Source organism: Quercus robur, chromosome 9 (assembly GCF_932294415.1).
Source record: "Quercus robur chromosome 9, dhQueRobu3.1, whole genome shotgun sequence".
Classification (NCBI taxonomy): Eukaryota; Viridiplantae; Streptophyta; class Magnoliopsida; order Fagales; family Fagaceae; genus Quercus; species Quercus robur.
In genome coordinates this window covers 51,287,499-51,310,414 of record NC_065542.1, presented here as the reverse complement: position 1 = coordinate 51,310,414, position 22,916 = coordinate 51,287,499, and the positions used below count along the sequence as shown (strand labels likewise).

Below are 22,916 nucleotides of genomic sequence, written 5' to 3'. Positions count from 1 at the left end.
GATTCTGCCTTTTGCATTGTTTTGCTGTGATTGCAAAATGGTTCATTTGGTATTGTTAATTCTCATTCTGTCTGGAATTTCAATTGCAGGATCATGATGTCTTTCTTTTTCTTTTTCATTTTTTTTTTCTTTTTTTTTCTTTTTTTTTTTTTTTTTTTTTCTTTTAAAGATTTTGGTAAGTGCTTCATGAATTTGTTACTGTGATTCTGTGAATAAATACAAATGAAGCTCTATTTATAAGATTTTGCCTTTTGGATTGTTTTGTTGTGATTGCAAAATGGTTTATGTAGTGAGTGTTTATTGGTAAGTGAAAAAGTGATATTAATGATAAGTCTAGATGAAAACCAATAAGAAATTGGCTACATCAACATTTTGTAAAAATGTTGTAAAATAGTTTGTGGCTGTAGCATTATTCTTTGTTAATTGGGTCCGCTTAACCTTAATAACGGCTCTTAGGAAATTTTTTAATAGACTATTTTAGGAAAGTTTTGATGTCACTTTTATAAAAAATATAAAAAATTGTCAAAAAAATTAATTACTTTTTTTTCTCATAAAAAGTTTTTAAAAATAATTTCTAATTTTTTTTCTCATAAAAAATAATTTCTAATTTTTTTTATCATAAAAAATTATTGAAGTTTTTTTTTTTTTCCTCATAAAAACTTTTTTTTAGAGAATGTGATGTGATATATTTTATAATCTTAGATTACGGTAATATTAGAAAAAAAAATTAAATGAACCAAACATCTTAATATCATATTAAGGTAATGTGTATCACATCAAGGATTCATCATGGCGAATCAAATCACTCCTTATGACATTCATTAACTTTTCTCTTGGGAACTGAGTTTACTTAACAGATGCCCTAAGGACATTTGTTAATAGACTATTTTTGAAAATTTTTTATACCACTTTTATGAAAAATATAAATAATTGTAAAAAAAATTATTTTTTTCTTTTTCCATAAAAAATTTCTAACACTATTTTTTAAACCAATGACCTTAAGACTCCGTTAACTTTTCATGACACAACGTGAAAGTTGAAGAAGCTCAAGTATGCAATTAAATTTAGAAAATTTCTTTAACTCATAAGTAAAATCCAATTAAACATCAGAAAATACTTTGAGAAAATTTTCACTAAAATATGAAAATTTATAATTATAATAGTTATTAATTACCATTTATTATGATTGTATTCGTATATGAAATTATCTATTTTATTATTTGACCATCATGCACCCCTAATGCAATGGTTACTCCACAAATATAAATGTTTGTGAAGTGTGGAGGGCAAGAGTTGGGGTTCAAGTCTCTAGAAGTGAGTTTCACACACATATACACTTAAATTAGATTAGAGTAAAATTTCTATCTTGTATAAAAAAAGATCTATTCTATTATTTGAAGAAAATATGACATGACAAGATTCCAATGGAATTAATAAATATAAAAGGTTTCATAAAGAATCTTCTAGAATTTAAATTCCATATTAAAATACTATATAACATTTTAAATTGTTGATATCACATAGCTTTAAGTTTGAACCTTCCTTTCTCTATTAAAAAAAAGAAAAGTTTGGACCATCCAAAATACATTTAGAAACCAAAACACCAACTAAATTTCTTCAGAGACCTAATTTGTGTAAATAAAATTAATAATACCAGTATTTTGGCAATTTAAATAAATAAATAAAAAATCCCAAACTTTTACTGTAGCATCATACTAGGTCGGAGAACCCACTTTATTTGACCAATTGCCATCAATACTCTATTAAATTTTTTAAAAATTACCGATATTTAAAAGAAATTTTATTCCAACCACATATGATGTTCAATGCTAAACTCTTTCCCTTAGAAATTAGAATCAACTTGTCCTCGAATTAACTTCCAAAACTCTTAGAATCTTCCATACCAAAAAAATTAAATATTTCAAACACTTTGAATTTGACATGATGTATCTGATCCATGCATAATATCTTGAAAGGTAGATACAATTTTTGGCTGCTACTTTGTATCGGCCATAGATCCAAAAAAGCCTAAAATCTTCTTTCGAAACTTGTAATCCACCAATTGATGAGTTAATCTCTTTTTTTTTTTTCCTTTTTTTTTTTTTTTTGATCTTCATGCACTTTTGATCATCTATCAAACAAAAATTGATAATTGAATATCATTCAACCTTAAATCAATGGACTTTGGTGAGTTGCTTCCCAATAACATGATGGGATCTAGAGACTCCTAAGTTCCAATAATCAAATTTGATTTCAATGAGATCGTCCATAATTTTCTCAACAATATTTGATAGGATTTTGGTAGCCCATTCTATGACGTTAGTTGTGATCCAATTCAAGTCTCTTGGAATAATTTATTCAATGTAAAACCATGGTTAAAAATTGTACTGAATGCATCAAAAAAAAAAAAAAAAAAAAAAAAATTGTACTGAAACTCCTGAAGAAGCTTGCTCGAGTGAAGGTGATTCTCGTTTAAGCGAACAGGACAAATTCACTCAAGCAAGAAAGGAAATGCACTCGAGCAAATCATTAAATCAACTTAAAACTTTGCCTATATCTCACTCAACACTCGCTCCGGTAAGATCATGGAAAGGTGTTTTCTAAATTTTCAAACTAGGTTTTCATTGCTTCTTTTATCTTACTTTATGCACATTTATAAACCTTGCTTTCGCATGATTCTTAAGTAGAGAAAAGATGGCCACAACATATGTAAAATTTTCAAAGATATAAAATTGCATTTGTGGGGATTCGTTGTGGTAGTAACAACTTGTTGGTTGATATGATAGAGGCCCGTAGTCCAGCCAAGTTTCTTTTCACTCGTGTCCAGACTAGCCAAGGTTGAAACCCAGCTCGGTTAAGGAGTTTTTCTCAGACCAAAGTTGATTTTGAGTACTGTCATCAAAGAGGGCCTTTATTATGGATCGTATTCTTAAGAAGCCCATATAGCTCAATCTTATATTCTAAGAGCCCATTATAACCCACATGTCATGCTGTTAGTACTTTCAAAAAACATAGTGGCAAATAGATATATGAAGGTGACTAATGACTATACCCTCTTTATCAATCTCTCCATTTGTCCGACCTATGGTCATATTTCTGCCTTTAGATTTGTTATTTAGGGATATAAAATATCTCGGTTCCCTTGTGGTCCATTGGATTGAGGGGGAGGGAGAAGGAGTAGAGTAGAGTAGATTTAATCCAAAATTAGCCGATTTTCAGTCAACTCTACTCTACTCCTCTTTACTCACCCTCCTTCTCCCCTCAATCCAAACAGACCCTTAATGTTAAGTTTTGTCTTTTGTTTGAGAGAGTTTTAAGTGAAATGATATATGTGAGTCTTTTTGGAAAGAATTTTTATTTTTTAGGTGTTTTAAGCTATGAATAGAGAAGGATGGTGTTGATAGTGATTTGAGGTTATTTTGTTCTTTATTCTTGATGAATCATACTTAGTTCTTGGTTCTTAAATATTGCATAGTTCACGGTTGATAGAAATGAACTTTACCATTACATTTAAAATATTCATCATTTTCAAATATAATTTGTGTTAGACTAGAAGCTAATCAAAATACAAATATAGAATCTAACAAGTTTGTGTGGCTTCTTTAGTTACAAAAGGTATCCACAGAGTTGTTACAAAATGTATCAATTGTCCAACTTGTTAGATATCCTAATTGTCTAAAGTCAAAAAATTGTTAGATATTCTAGGACTCTTTGATTTTGTATCAATAAGAATCTATTACTTATCCTCAAGGAGATCAATTTAAAGTGGAAATCATCATGAAAAATCACAATAAATAGAGGACATTCCTCTCATTTTACACCAATTTTTCTAGATGTTAAAATTCTGGATAAATTTTGCCTTAAGAATACTTGAACAAATTCATACAAGCTCAAAGACCCCTATAAACTTCAAAAGGCCTTCATGGACTCTCCCCACTCTATTAGTTATCCGCCATGCCAGTCATGAGTTCTCTTGGCTTATTTCTTACTAATTACTTAGAAAATAAATTATTTTAATTGGAAATATAAATGAAATATAGTTTACAAAGGGTGTAGTATAGGTTTATAAACTATAACCCATTATTCTTTCGTCCATGCACCAAGTCGGTAAACTATATTACACATACGAAACTCATCTTGCTTGTTACAAACTTACAATTATTAGGGCACTCATATCAATCCATGTATAATAACATAAGTGGTAAATTTTGCACAATAAAATTCAAAAATCACTGACATCAGTTCATATAAACTTATATAAATTTAGATTGTTTCTTCAGTAATCATATAAATATATATAGTTTTTATTCACATGCAAATCTATTGTTTAATACATATTTATTCACATACCCAAAAAGAGATGATTTGAAAAGGTAATAAAAAACACAAAGAAATAATAGTTTAATAACAGTAGTGACAAACAGATAATATTAAGGCTGTGTTTGTTTTAGCTTCAAATTACTTCTGGAAATGCTTTTTCGTAAAACTTGAGTGTTTGGTTGAACTAGTAAATTTAGTCAACTGAAATGCTTTTCCCCTGTGACCATAAATAACCCAAAACACCCGTAAAATAATTTCCATTCATATTTTCACTTTAAACCATTTCCACTCCTTACACAACATGGTCTGAGCTCTCTCACAACAGCGCACTCCTCACAGCAGCACAATCTCTCACACGCACTCCTCACAGCAACGCACTCCTCACAGCACATTCCACATGCACTCCTCACAGCTCCACCCATAGTCCAACGAGTGCCAAACGCAGACCCACAGTGAGTTTCCTTTCCATTTCTCAGTCCCGATCCGACCCACGATGAGTGAGTTTCTCAGTTCGATCCATACACTTCCGATCCACACACCTCCGACCAAAACCTAACCTCCGATCCACATTCCCTCAAACCCATCTAGCCAAAATCCACGGTGAGTGAGTTTCTCAGTCCAATCCACACACCTTCGACCAAAACCTGACCTCCGATCCACATTCCCTCAAACCCATAAACAACCCAACCTCCTACCCACCCTCTCGGATCCGATCTATATATATAATATATATATATATATATATATATATTTGTTTATTTATTTATTTATATAATTATTTACTTCATATAATTATTTATTTATTTATATAATTATTTATTTATTTACTTTTTTTAATTATCCATTTTGTAATTATTGATTTAAGAATTTAATTGTTGTTGGTGTTACAATTATACAGAAATAGAATGCAATGTGATTTGTTGGTGTAAATATTGATTGTGATGGTATTATGTGCAGTTATCAATGTGGTTTATGTTGGTACTGTGATGGTGTAAATATTGATTGTAAATAGAATTCAATGTGATGATATTGTGATGGTATCAATGTGCAATTATCAATGTGTTGGTACTGTGATGATGTAAATATTGATTGTAAATAGAATGTAATGTGATGGTATTGTGATGATATCAATGTGCAGTTATCAATGTGATGGTATTGTGAAGGTGTAAATATTGATTGTAAATAAAATGCAATGTGATTTGGTACTTGTTATCAATGTGGTTGGGATGTTTTCTGTTTGTGGCTATTTTTATTTACTGTGTAATCAATAGCATGCTTGTTTACATACCTCTTAGACCACAGTATTTGTGATTTTTTAGATGAAGAAAAAAACCAAAGCCACAATTCTTACCTCAGTTGCATCTGTCCTCCTTGTGGGGGTTGCATTGTTAAGGAAATTGCGGCGTAGATGTAGACAACTACCTAGGGCGCCTTATGTTAATCATGCAGCTGAGAGAGAGGAATACATAAATAGTATTCTGTATGGAAGTGAGAGACATTGTGTGTATCAAATTAGGATAAAGCCTATAACTTTCCACCACTTATGTCACATCCTCACTGAGGGGGAGCACGTACGCCTAACTATTCACATGTCTGTTACGAAGCAAGTGCTCATTTTCTTACACATTATTGGTCATAATGTGAGGTTTCGTGTAATGGGTAGTCGGATCTATAGATCAACTGAGACTGTTCATAGATACTTCAAGGTCGTCCTTAGGGTGGTCTTGAAATTATATAGAGCTCTAATAAGACTGCGTAGCGAAGATACACCCCCAGAGATAAGGAATAGCAAAAGGTTCTACCCATATTTTAAGGTAAATATTGCGACTTGTGTATTTTTGTAAATTGTGAAAATTTGTGTAATTTTAAACAATTATGTCTATCGAAAATTAGGATTGTGTTGAAGCAATAAATGATACACATGTTCATGCATCTGTGCCACTTGAAATATAAGGAAGATTTCGTGGTCGCAAAGATGGAACCACGCAAAATGTGTTAGCTGCCATTAGTTTTGACTTAAAGTTCACTTATGTATTGGCTGGATGGGAAGACAGTGCACATGATTCACGTGTGCTAAATGATGCATTTATTAGGCCAGGGGGATTTTCAATTCCCGAAAGTATTATATGATTACTTCACCTTTTTGGTTTATTAGTTTAATAAATATTGTGCGTTTTCCTAAGCATAGTAGTGATTTTGTTTTATTTTTAAATATATGTAGGTAAATATTATCTTGGTGATGCTGGGTATGGTAATAAAAATGGAATATTGTCACCTTATCGGAGTGTGTGATATCACTTGAAAGAGTTTAGTGATTGTCCTCCTGAGAATGAGCAAGAATTGTTCAACCTCCAACACTTTTCATTGAGAACTACCATTGAGCGAGGGTTTGAAGTGTTGAAGAAACATTTTCGAGTGTTGGATGCAGAACCATTTTGGTCTTTTGAAACTCAAGTGAAAGTAGTGTTAGCATGTTGTGTGGTTCATAATCACATTATAGGGGTTGAACCAAATGACCATATTATGGAAGATGTAAAGAACCAAGTAGAGTCTAGTGAGCCCAACAAGAAACACAATCACGTCGGGAGTCCATTGAAGACAGTGGACTATGGAATGCTAAGAGAGATGAGATATGCCAAGTTATGTGGTCTGATTATACCAAGAGTGGAGAGTAGTACTTTATTTAGATTTCTATGATTGTAATATGTATATATATATATATATATATATTTTTTTTTTTGTAAAAATAATGTATTTACTATAGACTTTTGGTGGTGTAATGAAAAAGTATTTTCAGCATTACATTGTTATTTGATGGTATTACATTGTTATTTCTAGTGTTAGCATGTTTCATTCTGTTGTGCACATCTATAAGCGTGGTTGTATGTGTGTTTGATTTGTTGTTCATATTTTGAGCGTAATTACTAAATGCTACTCTCATCTTTAAATGCTACTCTCACTATACAATTTTCATATGTAGTAATGTCAAAGGGCAAAGAGAAGGTGAGCAGAAGCAAGCAGTTCAGGTGGCTGCCGCCCATGCACTCAACGATGCTTAGGCTACTTGCGCAGGAGGCTGCAAAGGGCAACAAGCCGTCTAGCACTTTCAAGGCAGGCTCCTTTGCTCTTGTAGTGAAGGAGATAACTGCCCAATTTGGGGTTGAGTGCCACCCCTCTTATGTTGAAAATCGGATGCGGACTCTAAGAACCATGTGGTCCACTATTCAGACTGTTAGAAAGAAGAGTGGCTTTGGCTGGGATGATAACCTAAAAATGATAACATGCGACGCGAAGACATACCAAAAAGAAGTCATGGTATGGCTTCCAACCATATTTTCTTAATATAAATGATAATATATGTTTTTGCCTTTTATAATCTATGAATTGAGAACAAGACAAGGCTGCTCAAGTACCCTCTTTATATGAAATTTATAGTGTCATTCTTTTTAGGATTTCATTGCTTTTATAAGGTTTTTCAAATATAACTTTCATGTGCGGATCTATTGTAAAATTTGGTCTTAGCATTTGTACATTGTATTTTCTATTGTACTTATCTTCAAAATCATGGGTTATGTCTCCTATTCCCTAACAGATTTTTTTTGTTTATCATTGACCTAAATCATTTAATGGCATCTATATTGAATTGAATATTAAATTTATGAGTGAAGTGATTATTGCATTGTTATTATACGTTTCTTTCTCCCTTACAGGCGCATCGAAAGCATGCGGAGCATCTAAACAAAAAAATTGAGATGTATGATGAATTAGCTATTGTTGTGGGGAAGGACACAGACACGAGTGGCTTTTCTAAGTCCTATGTGGATATTGAAAATGAGCCAAACATTGGGGATAGGGATGGCAATTTTGCCCCGCCCCGCTTTGACCCGCCACTCCCCGCTTCGCCCCATGTGGGTTTTCCCCGTCCCGCAAAGATGGTGGGGCGGGGATGGGGTGAGATTTTAGACCCGCACTTCGGGGCAGGGTGGGTATGGGTTTACATTTTTTAGACCCACCCCATCACGCATTAATAAGGGTTAAATTGTAATTTTTTCATACCCTAAAATCCTACTATTTAAACAAAAATATCACCAGCTTATTTTATTCTACCTAACGTGGCTCTCTATCTCTTTTTTCTCTCTAGCAAAGTTAGAAATAAGGTACCAATTTTAACGTTTTCTTTTGTCTTTATTAGAAACAAATTTATATACTATTGAATTACTGATTTCATTCATGATTCATACGTCTTTCTCAACTTACTTTTCATCATGAACATAATTTTTTTTTTTTTAATGCGGTATAGGTCTGGGCCTGAGTATGTGACTCTAAATATTTGTGTTTGTGTCATTGTGTGTGTGTGTGGGCATTTGGTTGTTATAACTTATATGGTAAAGGTTTGAGACTTTGTCCCATTCTCTATGAAATAGTCACAAAATGGGAGGACCTGAGTGTGCTAGGTTTTAAACATGCGTAGGAAAAAAAGACAACCAATACTTCTTATAGTTTTTCTTTGTTTGGACAAAATTTGTTTATTTTATTTTTTGGAGGGTTGTTGTCTGCTAGTATCCTTGCTTTTTGTAAGTTTTTGGGCTTCAGTCCCTTTTTTCAATATAATTCTATCTTCGAAGTCAAAAAAAATAATGCACACTACTTAGTAATTTATAACATTTATTGGGTTCAAGTATGTTTTTATTATTGAAACATGTCATTTTATTTGAAAAAATGGTAATAGTTGTAGGAAAAATTAACAAGAAATAAAGTTTTACGGGGTGGGGCAGGGTTTCGCGGGGTCTTAAAGGGTGGGGATGGGGCAAGAAATTTTCCCCATCATGCGGGGCGGGGCGGGGCAGGGATGGAGCAAGAAAAATCCATGCGGGGCGGGGGCGAAGACCCCATCCTTTGACCCCGTCCTGCCCCATTGCCATCCCTAAATGAGGACAGTGCTGAGTTTGTTGCAGACAATGTGGAGGAAGGTGTGGTCGAGAAAGGGAAGAATGCAGTCAAGTCATCCACCACTAGGTCGGGAATTCCCAAGTCCTGTAAAAGAGGGCGTGCACCTTCTAATGCTGATGATAGTGTGCTGACTGATCTGTCTGATTAGCTGAAGGAAATAGCTGTGGCTCTGAAAGAAATCAACCGGGGTCCGATAGATTACACAACTTTTTACAATGAGGTCATGGCTATGATGGCGGATGGGTATAGCGAAGACATGCTCGTAACTGCGTTTGACCATCTTTGTGAAAATGAGAAGGCAGCACGAGGATTTCTAGCCAAGAATGCTAGGTTGAGAAAGCTGTGGTTGGATGGTTTTTTGTTTTCACAACTTTGACTTGTCTGTTTCATGTTGACTGTGACGGTAGCTTTAGGAATTAACTTTTGTTGTAGTACTAATATTGACCTACCATTGTATTATATATGTAGTCTTTTGTATTATTGGGACGATACAATTGCCCAAATTATGTATTTGTTCTATTCAGATATCACGAGTAGGTATTATTTTTGTACACCATGGAGGTGTAATGCCAATAGTGAACGATTGATGTGGCTGTTTTTATATAAATATTATGGATATATTCAAATGATTATTTTTGTACTGTTACAGATATGTATAGGCAATGCAGGTGCTTGAATTTGGATGATTATTTTTGATGTTGAAGTGGATAATTAGTTTTGTAATGTTACAGGTTTGTCTAGGTAATGCAGGTGCTTGAATTTGTAAGGCATTTCATATTTTCCGTAAAATGATCCACAAACCAAACATGGGAATTGATTTTCCGTAAAAAATGAATTCCACTTTTTGTAAAATGTTTGACCGAACCAAACATAGGAATTGATTTTCCGTAAAACAGAAAGCATTTTTCGTAAAATGTTTGAATGAACCAAACACTGGAATTGACTTTCCGTAAAACGAATTCTGAGGCAACCAAACAGCCTGAATACATTTTCCTTTCCCAAAAATAGCATTTCCCAAAAATATTTATTTCCTAGAAAATATTTTATAGGAACTAAACACAACTAAGGGCCTGTTTGGTCATAGTTTTTAAAAATTGTTGTTTAAAAAGATGTGAAAATTGTGGTTTAAAAAGTGTTGTTGAACAACGTGTTTTTAGTGTGAATAAAACAAAAAAATGTGTTTGGTATCATAGTTCAAACAATATTTTTCAGTGTTTAAAAAATGTAAAATATGTGTTTGGTATGTGTGTTTTTAATGATAAAAAAAGCTGACTCATATTAAATAATAATTTTTTAATCCCTTCTTTTTCCCTTCTCTTTCTTTATTCCTTCTCTTCCGTCTTCCTTTCTCTTCAGTCTTCCCTCAGAGCAGAGATCCAAAAAACCAAACTCCCCATCAATCTCCATCTTCTCACCATACTTGTACAAAACCGGAGATGACTCCGTCAATTCCTCCTTCAAACTCCTAATCAAACTGTTACCTTTCTGATTCTTATTATTGTTGTTGTCCTTAGCCTTAGCTTTCCCATTGTTGATGTCCTTAGCTTTCTCAGTCCCAGTAGTAGCTTCAACGGAGCCCCAAATCTTCTTCGACAATTCGTAAGTCTTTTGTTCGTGGGGTTTCGAAAAGGTCAGGTCTTTGCCTTTCTTTCCTCGTCCGGCATTGTTGTTGTACTTCTTCCTTAACCTCTTCATCTTGTCCACCAGCTGGGCCTTCGTGACCTCCACGTGGAGGCTCTTCTTAACGAACTTGAAAAACGCGGCGGCATCTGCGGCGAGATCCGCGCCGCGCAAGGCGGTGTAGTCCAACATCCCTCATCTTCATCGACGCCTAAGAAGATCGACGGCTGGGCTTTACGTTCGTCGCTGTCGAGTCGTCGTTCTGAATCACTCACACAGATTTCTCAGTTTTTTTGGGTTTTTTTTTTCCTGTATTCCTCACCAATCGGGTGGGGAGGCGTGATCTTTGTAGCTGCGTGTCAATGGGTTTTTTTTTTTTTTTTTTTTTTTTTTTTTTTTTTTTTTTTTTTTTTCTGAGGCAGTATTCTGGAGATTTTTCAGATGGGTGCACTAGAAATTCGATGTCCTGTGGCGACACCTTCTTAAACTTAACGATGATGAATATATGGGGAAAACCAGAACAAAGGTATCAGGTTGGAAACGAAACAGAATGCAAAGAGTTGTGCCTAAAACCTGCAAATTGTACTTTGTAAAGAGAGGAGATAGACGACCAAAAAAAGCTGATCAGGTGGGCCCGTTTGAATCTCACTTTTATTACCGAAGTGCCACTGGAAAACAATTTTGTTGTTTAAAATCTGCTCCGGCTTGATTTCAAAACATGTTGTTCAAACATTGTTTTTGGAGCAACCATTTTTAAACAACCCAGAACACAGTAGGTTAACCAAACACATTGTTTTAAATTTTGGACACTAGTGTTCAGTGTTTAAACACTAAACATTATGTTTTCAGTTGACAAACCAAACAGCCTCTAAGTGTTTTGGAAAATATTAAAGTAAAAAAAAAAAAAAAAAAAAATTTGTACGAATTGACGTGATTAATGTAAAAAATAAAAAGTTTTATAAAAGTACGTGTAAAAAAAATGAAAAAAATAAAAAGTTTTATAAAAGTATGTGTTTCAATATTTAATCACGTTTACCAAACGCACTGAAATTTTCTGCAACTTTGCAACCAATTAAAACTGTCCACAATTTCTGCTGTTCTCTCTTTTCCTCAAGTTCAATCTTCCGGGCCCCGGTCCCAACGAGTGGAATAAAAGGTAATTAGGAAACTTCAAACAAATTTACTCTACTCTCTGGACAGAACTTTCCCAATTTCTCTACTGTACTGTCATCTCTCTTTTCCTCAATCCCACCATAGTTTTCCTCTTCATTTAGTTCTCTCTCTCTATTTTCTTTCTCAAACTGAGCACCCAGAATTTTTTTTTTTCCTGCCACCAATTTTTGAGTCTCTTCATCTCCTGGACCTGACAACGTGATCTGCATCCTCAAGGTCACCTTTCTTCTCTTATGCAATGCTAATTATTTGTGTGAATTCTCTGTTATTTATTTACTTATTTATTAGTTTTGGGAGGAACGTAAACCCTGTTTCAGGCTTGTTGTGTGTGTATATGTGTTTTCAAATTTTTTTTTTTTGAGCAAATAAAAGTGTATGTGGTTTTTTTTCTCTAAAAAAAAAAAGTGTATATGTGTTTTCTTGTTGTTTTATATCTGAATTTCTAATCTGCTGGCTAGCAATTGTGATTGTCAAATAAAGAATGATTTTTTGTTTATTACTAATTTACTATTATAATGTGACAAGCTAAGTGTGTTGGCATATTAGGGAATAGTTGTGAATATGATATAATTTTTTTTAAAAATAAATATGATATAATTTGTATTCCTTTAGGTTTGGCAAAACTAAATGGATGATGCATCATTGAAATGAAAAATTCACATCAAATCATGCTCTTCATCTGTAATTTTTTTTTTTCCTATTTAAATTGATTTTTTTTTTTTTTTTGGTGGTTCTCGATCTGGCAGTATATTTCCAATGGCCTCCATGAGCACGGAAAAAGCCTCATCTTCATTATCATTTTCTTCAACACCACAATGGAAATATGACGTCTTTCTTAGTTTTAGAGATGAGGACACCCTCTATAGTTTCAAGGATCGTCTATATGATGCCTTGAAACAAAAGGACATTTTCACCTTTAAAGACGATGGAAAACTTGAGAAAGGAAAATCGATTTCACTGGAGCGCTTGAAAGCAATAGAAGAATCAAGATTTGTTATTGTCATTTTTTCAAAAAACTATGCGTCTTCAACATGGTGCTTAGATGAACTTGCAAAGGTCACAAGATGCATGAAAGAGACGGGAATGACAATTCTACCCATTTTTTATAATGTTGATCAATCTGATGTACGAGAACAAACAGGAACTTTTGCAAAAGCTTTTCTTGAGCATGAAGAACATTTCAAGGAGAACATAGAGAAGGTGCAAACATGGAGAGCAGCATTAAGAGAAGTAGCCAATCTCGCCAGTTGGCATTTACAAAACGAGTAATTTAATTAACATATTTATTTTATTTTCAAATAATTCTTTCTATATATATATAGCATGAATTATAGTGTCAAAAAATGCAACAAGAATTTTGCGTATAATATATGCTATGTTTAATTTGTGCACATTATGTATGATATGTAATCTTTACTACAATAAACAGAATAGGATTTGATAGTTTCATCTTTTAATTGTTAAAAAATTTACGGAAAAAATCTTTTCTTATAGAAGAATTTACTGAAAAATCTTAAATGTTGAAAAAGTGATAAAAAGAACAAGCGTGATGAAGAGAGGTCCGTGTCCAACAGTCCAAGTACAAACGTAGTTAAAGATAAACACAATTACATACATATTAAATGTTCCTACCTAATTTTAATGATACTACTGATGTCCAAAGCTTTATCAATTCTTGAAAATATCTTGTAATGACAACATTTTTTTTTTTTTTTACAAGATAGAATTTCTACTCTACTTTAATTTAAGTGTATATGTGTGTGAAACTTCTTTTTGGAGGCTTAAATTCTGTCTTTTGCTCCCCACACCCTACAAGCATTTATATTTGTGGAGTAATCACCGCACCAAGGGTGCGCGGTGGTTGTAAGGACAACATTTGCTAGAGTATGCAAACTATTTATTTTTAATTGCTCTATTTTAGTTCAGAAGAATAGTTAGTGTGCTAAATTATTTATATACTTAATTTTATTTCTTAATGTAATTTTTGTTATAGTAATATAAGCAATTTATTCAATATTTATATTTTTCAAATAAGTTATGAAAATCGAGTTATTATGAAGATCTATTGAAGAGGAGCAGCTAATTTTAGAATATAGTAAAATTTATCATTGAAGTTTATGTTTGAATTAATAATAGTTTCTTTTATTGATATAATACACACACACATATATATATATATATATATATATAAAGAAAACTTGGAATGGTAAAATGAGTTAAAAGTGTGTTGTTATTAGACTTCAAGTAAAATCAGTAGAAGTGGTTTTAATTAAGCTTGACATGGTTCTAAATAGATTAGAAGTAGTGATAAAAATCCAGACTTACGTAATCAGCTTCTATTGCTTAGTTTATATATATTTTTTACTTTGATTTGTTTACTTTTTATTTTGTTAATTAATTCTAATAATATTATTGTTAGAATATTGGTTAAATGATTCAATATTCACAATTTTCTAATAGCTTAAACTGTTAGGATGATCAATAATTTAACAGTTAGTAAATTAATTGTAATTTACAGATTAATTTTGATGATGTTGTGCCCTAGAATATTACTAATCATGTATAGAATAGAACATATTCTATTAATCAATAGTTTGAGATTCATAACAGCATTAAGACTGTGTGGAGCCCAGAAATAATTCACCAAACTACAGTATTAAACTAATAATTTTGAATTCCCCCTCTCAAGAACTTGAAATGATCACTTACTTTAGCTACAATAATACAAAATCTGCTGCCTATGATTGTGGAACATAAAGTGGACTATTTAGAGTGGGACATATGATATATATATATATATATATATATATTTGTGTGTGTGTGGGGATAAATGGGGAAGTACTTGGCGTTATATCCTCCATCTTAGGAACAACTTAAACTTCTTTGGCCGATCAACTAATCTATAGCCCCTTTAGAATATAAGCCAGTATATCCTAGTCTAATTTCAATGATCATTAAATACTGTATAAGAACAACAAGTTTTTAACATTTCAACTCATCTTTATATTACTATCACACACCCTTGGTGCGATACTCACTTCACAAGTATAAGTGCTTGTGGAGTGTGAGGGGTAAGGGGTACGAGCTAGGGTTCAAGTCTTCAAGAGGGACAACTTAAACTTCTTTGGCCGATCAACTAATCTATAGCCCCTTTAGAATATAAGCCAGCAAGTTTTTAACATTTCAACTCATCTTTATATTACTACCACATACCCTTGGTGTGATACTCACTTCACAAGTATAAGTGCTTGTGGTGTGTGAGGGGTAAGGGGTAAGAGCAAGGGTTCAAGTCTCCAAGAGGGACAACTTAAACTTCTTTGGCCGATCAACTAATCTATGGCCCCTATAGAATATAAGCTAGTATATCCTAGTCTAATTTCAATGATCATTAAATACTGTATAAGAACAACAATTTTTTAACATTTCAACTCATCTTTATATTACTACCACACACCTTTGGTGCGATACTCACTTTACAAGTATAAGTGCTTGTAGGGTGTGAGGAGTAAGGGGTAAGAGCCAGGGTTTAAGTTAGACTCGAGTGGACACTAAAAATACATTTTCTTGTAGTGGGAGATTCAAGGAGTTTCCAATTTTGCCAACTACTTCCAATTGCATAGTTTGATTCTTATGGCCTATTGGTTTTTATAAGTAGTTCTTATTATGGTCCGACAATAATTCTAGAAATATAACTTGTTGCACAGTTTTTTCTATAACTTTTTGGAGTGGTGGGTTGTAAGTGATGTCGGGTAAGTCTATGTAAAAGTAATTACCCACCACTCACAATGCGAAATCTTAGCAAATCGTGAAAAAAGTTGTGGAATAAGTTGTCTCCATAGTAAAGTTGTGTAGTCTCCTATTGTGTGAAAATAACATTGATAATTTTATGAGTAATACTAGAGACAAAAAAATATTACAAATTGTTGAGATGGTAAATCATGCTTGGTAGAACATCACTAGCCACTAGCATACAAGTCCACAACCAACACATTTTTTACCATTCACCAATCACAATCGGTCAACTCAATAGTTGTGAACAATGTTGTGCAACTTATTGTCTAAGTAGACTTAAATTAATGTAATTACGTAGAGGTGTTGCTACCTTTTTTTTTTTTTTTTTTTTTGAGGGAAGTGTATGCTACTTTTTAGTTGCTAATTTCACATAACTTGAGTTTAATTAGATATCAAAACTTGAAAATCAAAAGGGAGCTAGTTATCTTAAAACTCCATTGAACTCCTCCTTTTCTTAAAGGCTTACAACATGCGAGAGTAGGGTGATTCGAACAGAAGTTCTCAATATGAGAACCACATGGTGCAGTTTGACTGTTGAGCCATGGGACTTTTGAGTTTTGACAAGTGAACTCATTTTTTACTACAAACAATTTGATAGCACCTTTACACTTCACCTGTTCATTTTAGAAGCCAAAAGCGGTATTCATGTGCATTATATGGATTAATAATAAATAAATAAAAATCCTGTGTATATTAAAGATATAATTTACTAAAGTCTATGAAATTTTAGAAATAAAATAGATATAAATTTCTTCTAAAAATAATCTCTTAAGTTACATGACTGAAATACATTGAATTAAACTCTAATGGAACTCCAATAATGTAAAATCTACTAACCTTCAAACGCAATTATCTATGGAAATTAAGAAATATTTCATGGAACAATCCATAATTGTATGGTTAATTTTATTTTTTGATAAACAATTGCATTGTTAACATTAACTACAACACAACACTTATATGGGTAGTTCTTTCGATTCTGGCTTGGAGCATTCAATTACATTTATGCATTCAGATTTCAGTTTTTACCAACTAAACAGAATGCCACATATCTACTAAATTTTTATTTGGGTTCCTGTCATGGTAAATTTAGACTTGCAGCTTATTGTTCTATCTTTTTTGCAGGACTGAGACCAAATTTATCCAAAACATTGTGAGACTGATATTAAATAAATTGAGTGACACATTTTTAGTAGATACTAACGGACTAGTAGGAATAAATCTCCGAGTTGAGAAATTGAAGTCACATTTAGCCATGGAGTCAAATGATGTTCGCATTATAGGAATTTGTGGGACGGGAGGAATGGGTAAGACAACTCTTGCTAGAGTTGTTTACGGTATGATTTCCAATCAATTTGAAGCTTGTTGTTTTATTGCTAATGTCAGGGAAGTTTTTAAAAAATATGGTTTACTTTGGTTACAACAAACACTTTTGAATGAACTTTTGATGCATAATGATATGAATGTACAAGGTCTTGATTGTGGAGTTCTCATCAAGAATAGGTTACGTCACAAAAAGATTTTTCTCATTCTTGATGATGTAAATGAATTAGATCAACTGAACAAATTAGTTGGGGGGCATGATTGGTTTGGTCCAGGTAGTAGAATTATCATAACAACAAGAGATGTGCATTTGCTAATGACAAGGAAAGTAGATGGAATATATGAGATTGAAGGATTGAATTATGATGAAGCTTTTCAACTCTTTAATTTGAAAGCTTTTGGAAAAGAGCATCCTACCACAGATTATCTAGAGTTGTCCCAAGCCTTCGTACATTATGCTAGTGGTCTTCCTTTAGCCATTGAGGTTTTGGGTTCCTTTTTGTTCAAGAGACGTACAGATGAATGGCAAAGTGCATTAGATAGACTCGAAAAATTTCCCGAAAGAAAAATTCTTAATGTGCTTCAAATAAGCTATGATGGACTACAAGAAACAGAGAAGGAAATTTTCCTGGATATTGCATGCTTCTTTAATCACAGGAGTCGAGATTTTATCATAGAAATAGTAGATCATCTTGAGCTTCTCCCTAAAATTGAATTAAGGGTTCTTAATGAAAAATCTCTCATAAAATTCCATGACAAACAATTGTGGATGCATGATTTACTACAACAAATGGGTCGAGACATAGTTTGTCACGAGTGCTCTAAAGATCCTGGGAAGCGTAGTAGATTATGGGTGTATAAAGACATTGATGATGTGCTAACAAAAAAAATGGTATGATGTTATTTAAACGACACGAGCAAATACTTTATTTTACACACACACATTGAGCAACATAGTTTAAATTACAATAGTTCTATTCATTTTACACTAATCACTCTTTCCTAATTATAGGGGACAGAGGCAGTTCAAAGCATAGTATTAGAGCTGTCTGAACCGAAAAAGGTATATTGGGATCGTGAAGCCTTTTCAAAGATGAAATGTCTAAAGTTGCTCCAAATTCATCATGTTCAACTAATGCATGATCCCAAACATCTTCCTAATAGCTTAAGATTTCTTGATTGGAGTGAGTACCCTTCAAAATCTTTGCCATCAAGTTTCCAATCAAATGAACTTGTTAAACTTCGCTTGAATTGCAGTAACATCGAACGACTTTGGAAAGGAACAAAGGTAATTTAGGAACCCTTATAAAACCTTTTTTTTTTTTGTTAAGTTTCATTAAATTAAAAGACTTTGTAGAAGCTAATTGTTTCATGTCTCTTTTTTTTTTTTTTGTTTTGTTTTGTGGTGGTTTCCAACAGTCTTTTGAGAGGTTGAAATTCATCGAATTGAACAAGTCCCTAAAACTTATTGAAACCCCAGACATCACCGAAGTCCCAGTTCTTGAGAAATTGATTCTTGAAGATTGTGTAAAATTATGTGAGATACATCCATCAGTTGGAGTTCATGAAAGGCTTACTCTTCTTAATTTAAAAGGTTGCAAGAGCCTCAAAATTCTTCCAAACAAATTTGAAATGAAGTCTCTTGACATTCTTATTCTTTCAGGATGCTTAAAACTAAAAAGAATTCCAGAGTTTGCAAAAAACATGGGATGTGTATCTGGGCTTTACTTGGATGGCATTGCTATTACAAAATTACCCACCTCAATTGGGAATTTGACTAGACTTGCTTCATTGAGTGTAAGAGATTGCAAAAATCTTATGTCACTTCCTCTAACTCTTTTTAATATGGAGTCACTTGTAAATATCAATTTTTCTGGATGCTCAAAACTTTGCAAACTACTAGAGAATTTGGGGACTACTGAAAGTGTAGAAGAGCTTGATGTGGGTGGAAGTGCTATAAGAATGATGCGTTCTTCCAATGCTTTCTTCAAAACTCTTAAAAAACTAGCTTTTGGTGGATTTAAGTTGAGGAGTCCCGATCCCATGGGCTCGTTATCAACTTCACTATTGCGTTCGTGTTCTTTGATCGATTTGGATATAAGTTATTGCAATCTAAATGCAATCCCCAATGACATTTGCTGCTTATCCTCCTTAAAACATTTAGATTTAAGTGGAAATAATTTTGGTTGCTTACCGGAAAGCATTGCTCAACTATCTATTCTAAAATCTTTGAGCGTAAAGAATTGCACAAGCCTTCTATCATTGCCGAAACTTCCATTAAATATTGATTCTATTTGGGGATTTGGTTGTACCTCACTGGACACAGTACCAAATCTATTGAAACCAAATTCTTTATGTGAGGCAGAACTTTGGCTTTCAGGTTGCAGTAAACTGGTTGACAATCAAGGCTTCATTGACATGTTTCTTGCAATGATAAAAAAGAACCTTCAGGTCTCTCTCTCTCTCTCTCTCTCTCTCTCTCTCTCTCTCTCTCTCTCTTTGTGCGTGTGCACACGCGCTCTAAACAACATGCCTTGTATGTTTCAGGGACACTCTATTGCATATAGATACGGAATGGTTATTCCTGGAAGTGAAATTCCAGAGTGGTTTTGTCATCAAAGTATGGGGGCTGAAGTGAACATAAAACAACCTTCTCATTTATGTTATGATGAGTGGGTGGGAATTGCTTTTTGTGTTGTGATTTGTTCTCATAACCAAATGGTTGATCCTTTTCTATTTGGTAGTCAAATTTGCTTTGAATTGATAGCCAATGGAGAACATATATATCCTCCAGTTGGCACAAGGGTGGCTAAGGTTTCATCAGATCATCTTTGGTTACTCTATTTGTTTCCTAAATTTTTCGGAGAAGAAGATTTGATAAAATTATTGTGGGGATGTGATGAGAATGGATTCATTAAGATTGGCATTCACTTTAGAGCTCGTGACTTTGAGATGAAGAAATGGGGGTTGCGTATGGTATACAAGAAAGACATCGAAGATCACAACCAAACAATGGCTCAAAGTAGCAACAATAACATCATTCCTTATAAGGGCTTGGATGTTTTCCGTCATAATTTTGTCAATTTGGCAGTGGTAGCGAAAGGTAGCAAAGCCAAGCGAAGTCGTGATGACTATGATGGGACTACACCTAGTGGAGAAGGAAGCTCTGATGACATACCACACCCAAAAAGAATTGAAAGAGTCCCTGAATTTATGGCCCTTGGTAATTCTGATTGTGAGGAGTCAAGTGAGTACATGGAATGTTGTGAGGAATTAAGTGATTGCCAGGAATCTAGTGAAAGTGACCGGGAAGCTTAATGGAATTTGAAAAATGGGTTCAAATTCTCTGTAAGTCAATGAATCGAAATTATTTTTTTCCTATCTTTGCTACTGATTATCTGTAAATTACTTTTTTCTTAATTTTAGTTTTGTCTGTTGCTGCATTAACTTTTTTCCTTTCCTTTGGCTCTTGGTAACTCTGTAGTTTTGTCTGTTGCTGCAATAGAGTTCTCAAGACATGATTATTTATTAAATAGTTGCTTTTATATAAATTCTTTGAATTATTGTGGTTGTTGTGCTTCTTTTTGCACTGCTTTTTTGTTTGCTTGAATCAACTCTCTCTAATGCTATGAACAGCAATTATACTCACGCATTGTTAGATGAAGATGCAAGAGGCAGACAAAATGAATTTATTATTGTAATTGAAGACAAGGTACGACAATGTTAATCAAGTCTCTAATGGTCAGTGAAGTATTCTCTAAGTACCCTTCTGAAATGCAATGAAATGTTTCCTAATAGGAGTAGTAACTTTCCCATGCTTTGTGTGGGTTTGTGACTAGTGTTAATTGGTGTGCAATCATCAACCAGATAGGAAAAATCAGTTTATGCAGAAAATTTATGTGACTCAGCAGTATGCCTACCTCCACGGGAGTGAGCGGCTGAAAATCCACTATATGAGAAAATAGGGTTATAATAGTGTTACATAACGAAACCCTACCCATTACAACAGTGTTTAAAGATTTCTAGTTGCTACATCAGTTTTTGCTTCATTCCATTCATTACGCTCCGCTCCACTTCACTTGGCCCATAAGGCCTTTTGGCCGATGGCCTGATAAAAAATATGAGCCAACTCCACATTTGGTCCCATGTAGCCACTAGCAAACTTTAAAGCTAAAAGCGTTTAGTCACATGTAGCAACTAGCATGGGGATATTTGAGATGGACGGCAGCAGAGAGCATTATTGTTGTAAACTACTAAATATTAACTAGTCTTGTCACCTGGATCTCATATTATCTCTGCATTCAAATTCTAAATGTCCCCCCTCCCTTTCCTCCGCTTTCACTATCCCACCCTTCTATCCCTTCACCTCATCCTCTACCTATCACGAAAACAATGTTGTTACTGTTAGACTGTCATATCGGATCAGTGATTTACAAAAAGAGAGCTATGTTATGCAAAGAATAATAGATAGTATTGATTAGTCAATATTACCAACTGTCCTTAACCATCTGCTTCTATTTTTCAATGTTAGGAAATCCTCATCATCCCATGTGATGCTTGTGCAGAAGCTTTTGTGAGACCTTAATAATAATTGAATCTCACTTAAAAGTGATATGCATATATACCTTTTTCCTCTGCATTTTTTTTGTTAGATTTTTCTTTCTTTTCACTCTTCTTCTTTTCATACATTTAGGAGTTTAGTAGAATATATAATGTCAAGTTTGAATGGAAATGGGTGCTATCACATGAATTGCCTCATCAGCCAGTAATATTAATTGCATTGCTCTTTAATTATGCATGTTATATATTACCATATGACTTTTGTGCATTTGACAAGCTCAAAGAACCTCTTTCCAAACGCAGGGGCATATTTGGTTGAAAAAGGATACTGGCTGTTGCATGCTAGGCATTGTAGAACCCAAGCTGGAAGCTCTGTTATTCGTCTCACTGACACAACCTTAAGTGAAGACCCTGAGCTCTGGAACCAGTTACGTGTGCTACAATTACCTTCTAAAATGATCATCTTTCTTTGGAGGATTATATTGAATTCTCATCTTGTGAGGGCAGAATTGAGAAGACAAATCAGGACAGAGGAATTATATGCTCTTTTGTGTCCAAGATACACTATAGGCCATATTTTTTTTCTCGACATCTAGAGCAATCTGGTCTGGTTCAATCTTTCCATTAAAACTAATTTCATTGAGCCTTACTCGATTCAGGCATGGATCAAAAGCTGGCTGACAGGCATTAGGGGGAATTTAGAGAACATAAAGTACTTCTCAGTGTCTTTTGTCTCTATTTTATGTTCTATGGACTTCTAGGAACAAGGCAACCAGGAAGAGAGAGCCCTTCTCTGCCACTAATGTGATCATGTATAGTAAAAGTTTGATTTTTATGTGCAGGGTAGCTAACAGTTTCGACACAAAGAAAAGCCTCAGCAGCAGCAGAATAAACAAGTCCAGACCTTTAAAGAGTGTTCCAATTCTTTATAACATTAGCTTGAATGGTATCAAGTCCAGACCTTAAGAGAGTGTTCCATTTATTTATGAATTTTAGCTTCAATGGTATACAGCGGACTCCTGATCTTGAACTCTTTTCTTCTTGTGTTGTTTTTGTTCTTTTGTTTCAATGTTCCTAAAAACTATTTATATGTATGTACTATTGTCATTATTTTTCAGTACATTTATATTTTTCAATGATACAGAAAGTATATTTTAGGGATTAAGTGCGTTTGATGG

General features: G+C 33.6%; 3 protein-coding genes across 6 annotated transcripts; 2 read left to right on the top strand and 1 right to left on the bottom strand.

The window, feature by feature from the left end:
* The first annotated feature begins 7,262 nt into the window (after positions 1-7,262).
* Positions 7,263-9,418, top strand: LOC126701176 (L10-interacting MYB domain-containing protein-like). Its single transcript, XM_050399296.1, has 3 exons — positions 7,263-7,635; positions 8,031-8,178; positions 9,276-9,418. Exons 1-3 carry the CDS (start codon positions 7,303-7,305, stop codon positions 9,416-9,418), a joined length of 624 nt encoding a protein of 207 aa, XP_050255253.1. The 5' UTR covers positions 7,263-7,302.
* Positions 9,419-10,507: 1,089 nt separating this feature from the next.
* Positions 10,508-11,097, bottom strand: LOC126700425 (probable transcription factor At1g11510). Its single transcript, XM_050398583.1, has one exon. The coding sequence runs from the start codon at positions 11,080-11,082 to the stop codon at positions 10,564-10,566; it is 519 nt and encodes a 172-aa protein (XP_050254540.1). The 5' UTR covers positions 11,083-11,097; the 3' UTR covers positions 10,508-10,563.
* Positions 11,098-11,957: 860 nt separating this feature from the next.
* LOC126698974 (TMV resistance protein N-like) lies at positions 11,958-22,916 on the top strand. 4 transcript variants are annotated; one of them, XR_007646658.1, is made up of 8 exons: positions 11,959-12,279; positions 12,810-13,328; positions 16,981-18,070; positions 18,191-18,466; positions 18,598-19,629; positions 19,726-20,526; positions 22,042-22,450; positions 22,581-22,916. XR_007646658.1 is itself a non-coding variant. In XM_050396520.1 (7 exons), exons 2-6 carry the CDS (start codon positions 12,820-12,822, stop codon positions 20,494-20,496), a joined length of 3,678 nt encoding a protein of 1,225 aa, XP_050252477.1. In that variant the 5' UTR covers positions 11,958-12,279; positions 12,810-12,819; the 3' UTR covers positions 20,497-20,526; positions 22,581-22,916. The 4 variants fall into 4 exon arrangements, 3 of the variants coding, with proteins under 3 accessions (XP_050252477.1, XP_050252476.1, XP_050252474.1); XM_050396520.1 differs by lacking the exon at positions 22,042-22,450 and having other exon boundaries at positions 11,958-12,279; XM_050396519.1 differs by lacking the exons at positions 22,042-22,450; positions 22,581-22,916 and adding an exon at positions 20,815-22,035 and having other exon boundaries at positions 11,958-12,279.

Coding starts and splice junctions, on each gene's coding strand:
- LOC126701176 (XM_050399296.1), top strand. CDS start 7,303: ATGTCAAAGGGCAAAGAGAAGGTGAGCAGAAGCAAGCAGTTCAGGTGG. Junction 7,636..8,030: donor CATACCAAAAAGAAGTCATG/GTATGGCTTCCA, acceptor TCTCCCTTACAG/GCGCATCGAAAGCATGCGGA. Junction 8,179..9,275: donor AAACATTGGGGATAGGGATG/GCAATTTTGCCC, acceptor AGTTTGTTGCAG/ACAATGTGGAGGAAGGTGTG.
- LOC126700425 (XM_050398583.1), bottom strand. CDS start 11,082: ATGTTGGACTACACCGCCTTGCGCGGCGCGGATCTCGCCGCAGATGCC.
- LOC126698974 (XM_050396520.1), top strand. CDS start 12,820: ATGGCCTCCATGAGCACGGAAAAAGCCTCATCTTCATTATCATTTTCT. Junction 18,467..18,597: donor GACTTTGGAAAGGAACAAAG/GTAATTTAGGAA, acceptor GGTTTCCAACAG/TCTTTTGAGAGGTTGAAATT. Junction 19,630..19,725: donor TGATAAAAAAGAACCTTCAG/GTCTCTCTCTCT, acceptor TGTATGTTTCAG/GGACACTCTATTGCATATAG.